The sequence below is a fragment of the Triticum urartu genome, chromosome 6 (genome assembly GCF_003073215.2).
Source record: "Triticum urartu cultivar G1812 chromosome 6, Tu2.1, whole genome shotgun sequence".
NCBI classification, from domain to species: domain Eukaryota; kingdom Viridiplantae; phylum Streptophyta; class Magnoliopsida; order Poales; family Poaceae; genus Triticum; species Triticum urartu.
Genome location: NC_053027.1, coordinates 498,167,331 through 498,174,048, shown reverse-complemented (window position 1 = coordinate 498,174,048; position 6,718 = coordinate 498,167,331). Strand labels below are relative to the sequence as shown.

Here is a 6,718-nt window from a genome sequence, read left to right as displayed (position 1 = left end):
TTGGTCCAAAGATCAGGCCCAGGAACTGGGAATATAATAGGATTGTATGTTGCCATGTACATTTCTTTCTTGAAAAATGCAGAGACAAAATCTTCTGGATGCTGCTTTGATTTATATATGGCAGACACATCATGGTGGCAGGGGATTGCTGTCATGTCCCATCTTCTGCACCCACAAGTCATTTGTGCCAAATTTACAGCATAAGTATTTTCCCCACTCTGAACCTGATAAAGATCTGGACCAGCCATTTGTGCCTTGCAGTTCCTAGCCCACTTCTTTGACTCCTCCAACTTCTCTGAGTATGTTGGAGTTATCTCCCACCTAGCATTTTGGCCCCCTATTCTTTTCTCACTGTACTTAACCATCAACTTGGTCCTAATACCCTCACACATTGTCTGGATTGGTTTCCCCCTTACATCCAAGATCATCTTATTGTATACTTCACTTAAATTGTTGACAACCAGGTCTGTCTTACAATTAGTGTCCATTGCCCATCTAGCCCATGTTTTCTCCTCTATCTTACTTAGCCACTCCCAAGCCTCTTGGCTCTCTTGTCTCAAGTTCTCCATGTTAACATCAAACCCATGTCTTGTATAAGAATATGCAACACCATCTATATACTTTTTAAGTTCCTCCCCTCTAAACCCAGCACTTTGAAAATTAGCATATATGTGTCTTAAACAGTATCTCTGAGGACAATTTGGAAAGACTGCATCTATGGCATTTAGAAGTCCCTGCTCACATGCAAATGCATAGTAAATACTAACAAACATGTACATAAGAGAGTAGCAAACATGCAAACATTTACATAGACAACAAGCATGAACAATAAAGGAGAGAAGCGGTTTTAATTAGAGCTCTAGAACTAACCTTCTGCCTATCAGAGATAATTGTATAGTATCCAAACTGCCCTTTTTCTCCACCAATAGCTATTTTCAATTGTGTGAGGAACCAACTCCAGCTAGGTGTGTCCTCTACTTCAACCACTCCAAAAGCAATAGGATAGATATTGTTATTACCATCCCTTGCAGTGGCAGCTAGAATTTGTTGTCCTGTGCTCAGCTTTACAAAGCACCCATCCAAACCTGAAATAATACACAATTTTAGGACTACAAAGATGATTAAATGTGCAATGTAAATAATTTGAAATTTGAAAACAATGAACATACCTATGAATGGCCTGCATCCTTTCAAAAAACCTTCAATTGATGCTCCAAGACACATGAACAACCTATGAAATCTGGGATTGGTACTTGGGTGCTCTCTCACAACTCTAGTAGTAACTATACATCTAGATCCAGGGTTTGTGTCAAGCACTGTCTGAAGGTAGTCCCTGATTCTTGTGTACTGCCTTTCCTGATCACCCAGGACCACTGCCAAAGCTAGTTTTCTTGCCCTGTATGCCTTGTTCTTGCCTACCTCCACACCAAACTTTTCCTTGGTGTTCTCTATCACAGTATCAACACATGTGCTAGGATCTGTCCTTAAGCTGCTCTCAATTGACTTTGCCACATACTTAATGGGCACTTTGCAGTTCTCACCAAGTACAGGACATGTGTGTTGCAGTTGGAGTTTCTTTATGCAGAAGGTTTTCTCTTTTCCAACTTGTGAGGCAGTCATATGAAAGTTGCAACCCTCTTGACTGCAGTCAACTATTATCCTGTCCTTGCAATTCCTATGATAGTGGAAATTCCTCCTCTGAGTTACATGCAAGTTCACTAGAGCCCTTCTGAACTGATACACATCCTCAAAACACATCTGCCAACAAATTTGATCTTCAGGTTGTTGCAGTTCCTCATTATACCACTTCCTCACAGCTCTCTTCTTAGCTCTTGATCTCTTGCCAGTATTTGGGTCATATCTTATCTCCTCCTCATCTGATAATTCACACTTAACATCTTCCATGTTCTCATCAGAGGAGGGCACATAATCTGGTTCTATTGTTGCTGCAGAACTGTTGTGAGATCTGTCAGTTGGCCCTCTTCTAACTGGTAATTTTTGTGGTGGAGCTTGTTGTACTAAAACCTCATCCTCATCTGAACTATCCTCCTCACAGAAAAGATCTTCTGGATCTGTATCACCTTCCATGTGGTATTTAGGATCTTTTTTCTTCCTCTTTAGCTCACAAATCTTTTGCTTCAGTTCTGGATCATCAAGTTCTTCTCCTTCTGAACTATCATCAAATTGTTCTCCTTCTGAACTATCATCTACATTGTCATTTACAATGACAATCTCCTTCTCTTTCTCTTTCTGCAAATTGCAACTCTGCTGAGTTATCAGATACTCTGCTTGAGAGTCATCTGGCTGCATTGGGGTACACTCATGTGCATTAGCTTCAGAACTGCCTTGTGATTGAAACAACACACCATCATCATTTATCTCATAAACAATTGGATTACCAATCTCAGAAATGGGCACTTGATCTTCACATACAGCCCCTTTGTTAAGGTCTTTTAATGCAAACAAGTCAGGTTTGCTGGCACTGATCACAGTTATGTTCACTACTTTTTTCTCTGCATACAAATCAAGCATCTCCTCCACATTGTCATCTGACATAATCAGGTCCATCCCTGCATGCCCAGCACCTACCACCTTTGGATAGTACATTGAATAACTTCCATCATAACCTTGTTCCTCTTTGATAGCTACCAAATGACTGAATGTTATGTCAGACTCCCCTATCTGCCTCTCATAATTGTCTTCTCCAATGAAATTAAACCTGGCATCCCAAATTTCATCATCCAAGCTACAAAAGCAAAAGAAAATAACAATGGTTAGGACTACAACCTTTTCCAGTTATAATTTACATCACACATGTACAAATTCTTCAGTTGTACAACCATGTACAACACAATTTTTTTACATCATCTCAGAAGTATTTAAATGCCTAAAACCTATACAGAGCATATAACAGAATTATTTACAACATTCAGAAGTATTTAAATTACTACAAACCTACTCAGAGCATATAAAATAATTATTTACAGGAATTTAGAACTAGGATTTTGCACAACCAAACAATTGCTACATCTTTGACAACAATAATTACATCTAACACATTCAACAGCAGTACTAAGTAAACAAGCTAGCTAACCCTAATTCTACATTTCACAGAGGTGGCAGATGCATAGAGGTAGGAGAAGGAAATCTTACTCGACACCGCCAAGACCAGAGGTATAATGGTGGCTTTGGCTAGGGTTGGCCTTCCACACCTTAGCCAATTCCGCCGCCGACCTGGCTCCCACGTCGTACGACGCCGACGACTGGCTAGATGCGGCAGGAACTTCACCGCCGCCGCCCGTCATCTTCACCGCGTTGTCGCCCTCCGGCCTCAGGTGCTCCTTCTCTCCTTCGTCCTCTCCTTCGCCGCAGCCACCGCCGCCGCTGCGTGTCGCCATGGAGGGCGCGAGAGAGAACTAGGTCACGAGGGAGAGGATGGGGAATGGTGGCGCGGGCTTGAGCTGGTCCGGTCGAACCAGGTCAACGGAGCGCCGCTAACGTGCGTCATGCGCGCGCCGTCTGCCCCTTGCCACGTGGCCTGACGGCTGGGCCCGGGACGTCAGGTTTTCTGTCAAAACGCGGTCAAGCGACCAGTTAGTGCTCTGTGCAACAAAATTACTGAAAAACGGTGGTTTCTGCAAACTTTTATGAAAACGGTGGTTTTTCGCACCAAGCGACGCAATTGTGGTGGTTTTTTGTAATTTACTCTTGTTTATCAAGCATGTACAGTGTCCACTGCCAACGAGCCCGCGCAGGTGCCCTGGAAAAGATGAAGGACATAGAAGTAAGGAGGAGGGGGTTGTTCACAATGTATGGCCTTTTCCCCGAACGACCTTGCTCCAAGATTTGTTACTAATATCCTACGATCCAAACGATGTTCGCTCTAAAATTCTATAAATCTGACGTTAGTGTTTTAGTGTTTCCATTTTTTGCGTTGCCCAGATCCTCAACCTCATCAAATTTTACACCACATGCATTGTCCGCCTCCCTCGATCACTTGAATTCCTAAATCCAAATCGGCAAATCGTCTTCTTTCGGCGATCCCTAAACCGGCTCCCTCCGTCGGCCCAAAGCCCAGCACCTTCTATGGCCTCATCGAGCCCTTCCCAAACTGTTCATCTTTGATAGGGGTCTTTGTTGCTTATCACTTGCACTATTAGTAATTTAGCATATTGTTTGCTTATCTTGGTATATAGTTTGACTTTCGGTTTAGCCACCGCGTCCGCATTTCAATGTAGACTTCGGCAGAAACCTGGAGATAGGATCCACGAACATGGTAGATCCGTAGTGCGTTGTTTCGTGGTTGTTGCGGTAGCCTGTCCATGGTCACCGTGTTGTCCTTTGTAACCGCGGCAAGCCGCCAGATACTCTGTAACAGCTCTTTCTCTCCTTGCAATCTTCTTGTAATACATCGACACGCAAAGCTTTTGTGTGGTAAAGAAAAAACCTAGAAATTTCGCCTGGCCGAAAACTCTATCTGTCTTGACCAATTCTTCAAACACGCGAGAATAAGGAAGGGCGAGGGTTTTGCCGCGTCATCTCGACCTTCTCTGTTCAAAATTACACCGTGGAATCTGCAGCTGTCATGACGTGATTGGCGTCCGTTCGAGCTGACCATGCACAGCAAAAAAGTTTGACACGGCTGTCTTCCCGCGTTTACGTTCTTTCTAGGTATCCTTGCCGTGTCAAAAGTTTGAACCCTAGTACAAAAAAACAGTGGCCGCTTCTATGTCGATCATGATCAAGGATCTCCTATTTCAGCCCAGACCCCATGTAAAGCTGCAGAATCATCCTTGCTTAAACTTTCATTGTAGAACCCATTTCTTCCCCCAGACAAGCAAACCAATTCATCATCATGGATAGCTCATCCGGCGACAATCTTGGCCAACAAGCCTCCAGCAACTTCAACGCATTCCTTGCCGTCACCGTTGGTGCGCTCCCAACAGATCTAACACTGCTATCAAGAACAATAATCCAACATGATTTGTGTCTAACTCCGATTTTTGCATCTCACTCATGCAGTTGTTTCGGTGCTGAGCATCCTGGGATCCGTCGCCATAGTCTACTTCGTGTACAGGTGCGTCAAGAAGAACGGCCTCCCCGCCATCAACATCAACACCACCAGCCCCGCGCCGGCGGGGAGCACGACGCTGTACGCTGTGGTGCCGGACTCCCAGATACGGGACGCCACCGTTGAGCGGTTCCTCAAGGAGATCGCCGGCGAGAAGCCCATCCGGTTCACCCCGCAGCAGCTCTTGGGCTTCACCAACAACTACTCCGCCCGGCTCGGCGCCGGCGGCTTCGGCGCCGTCTACAAGGGCATGCTTCCCAACGGCCTCATGGTCGCCGTGAAGCGCCTCCACCCCGGCCACGACGACAGGACCTCGCAGGAGCAGTTCATGGCGGAGGTGGGCACCATCGGGAGGACGCACCACATCAACCTGGTCAGGCTGTTCGGCTTCTGCTACGAAGCCGACGTGCGCGCGCTGGTGTACGAGTACATGGAGCACGGCGCGCTCGACTCCTACCTCTTCGACCGGAGCCGCGACCTCGGCTTACAGACGATGCGCGCCATCGCCGTCGGCGTTGCCAGGGGGCTCCGGTACCTCCACGAGGAGTGCCAGCAGAAGATCGTGCACTACGACATCAAGCCCGGCAACGTCCTCCTCGACGGCGGCCTCACGCCCAAAGTGGCCGACTTCGGCCTCGCGCAGCTGCTGAACCGGGCGGACACGCACAAGACCGTCTCCGGGATGCGTGGCACGCCCGGGTACGCCGCGCCGGAGATGTGGATGCAGGCCGGCGCCACCGAGAAGTGCGACGTCTACAGCTTCGGCATCCTCCTGTTCGAGATCCTCGGCCGGAGGAGAAACTTCGACGAGGCCGCGCCGGAGAGCCAGCAGTGGTTCCCGAAGCTGGCGTGGACAAAGTACGAGAGCGGCGAGCTAATGGAAGTCATGGCGAGTTGTGATGGCGCGTGCGAGGAAGACAAGAAGGCGGTGCATAGGATGTGCGAGGTGGCGTTCTGGTGTGTGCAGCAGCAGCCGGAGGCGAGGCCGCCGATGAGTGTGGTGGTGAAGATGCTCGAGGGCGAGATGGACATTGCTCCGCCCGCGAACCCGTTCCAGCATCTCATGGCAACGCCGGCGGCGGCGAACCTGTGGACCACGGGGACGAGCACCGTGAACTCGGTGTCCACTTCTGCAAATGGTGTTCCTCGTGGTAGCGACGAGATCGTTTAAGCTATGGGATGCTGTACAGCTTGACTCGATCTAAGCCCAAGGAAACATTTTCCTTGGAACAATAGACGTAGAGCATAGGCATTGGTTAAATCGTTATTCTAAATTTGTCTCCCTCTGTTTCTAAATACAAATCTTTTTAGGGAGGGAGTAATTCACAATGCACACGTCCCAAAACATCTACTACTACTTTGTTGTCATTCGCTGGCAACAATGGAGGTAGGGAGGAAGTAATTCACAATGCACACGTCGCAAAAACATCATCTGCTTTGTTGTTATCCGCTGCCTACAATGAAGGTTTCGTCTCTACACTCTCATGCCAATGCTAAGTATGCATGCATGAACCGTGTTTACCCCTCTCTTCTATGTCTCCCTACCTAGCGCCGTCCGTCGTGGTTGTCGTATTTTTTGGTCACCCCGAGAACTCACACTACGCCAAGCCGATGCGGCCTCGCCCCCGCTTGCTTTCTCCTCTGCTC

The 6,718-nt window shown here is 47.5% G+C and overlaps 1 protein-coding gene across 1 annotated transcript; it reads left to right on the top strand.

Annotated features, from left to right (window-relative positions):
- Positions 1 to 4,689: 4,689 nt before the first annotated feature.
- LOC125514559 (G-type lectin S-receptor-like serine/threonine-protein kinase SD2-5) lies at positions 4,690 to 6,400 on the top strand. The gene is made up of 2 exons (XM_048679897.1): positions 4,690 to 4,931; positions 5,023 to 6,400. The coding sequence occupies exons 1-2, from the start codon at positions 4,856 to 4,858 to the stop codon at positions 6,240 to 6,242; spliced, it is 1,296 nt and encodes a 431-aa protein (XP_048535854.1). The 5' UTR covers positions 4,690 to 4,855; the 3' UTR covers positions 6,243 to 6,400.
- Positions 6,401 to 6,718: the final 318 nt, after the last annotated feature.

Bases quoted from the DNA above. Each gene is read 5' to 3' on its own strand.
- LOC125514559 (XM_048679897.1), top strand. From the start codon at position 4,856: ATGGATAGCTCATCCGGCGACAATCTTGGCCAACAAGCCTCCAGCAAC. The intron at 4,932-5,022 runs GTGCGCTCCCAA...TCACTCATGCAG, and splicing joins ATTCCTTGCCGTCACCGTTG to TTGTTTCGGTGCTGAGCATC.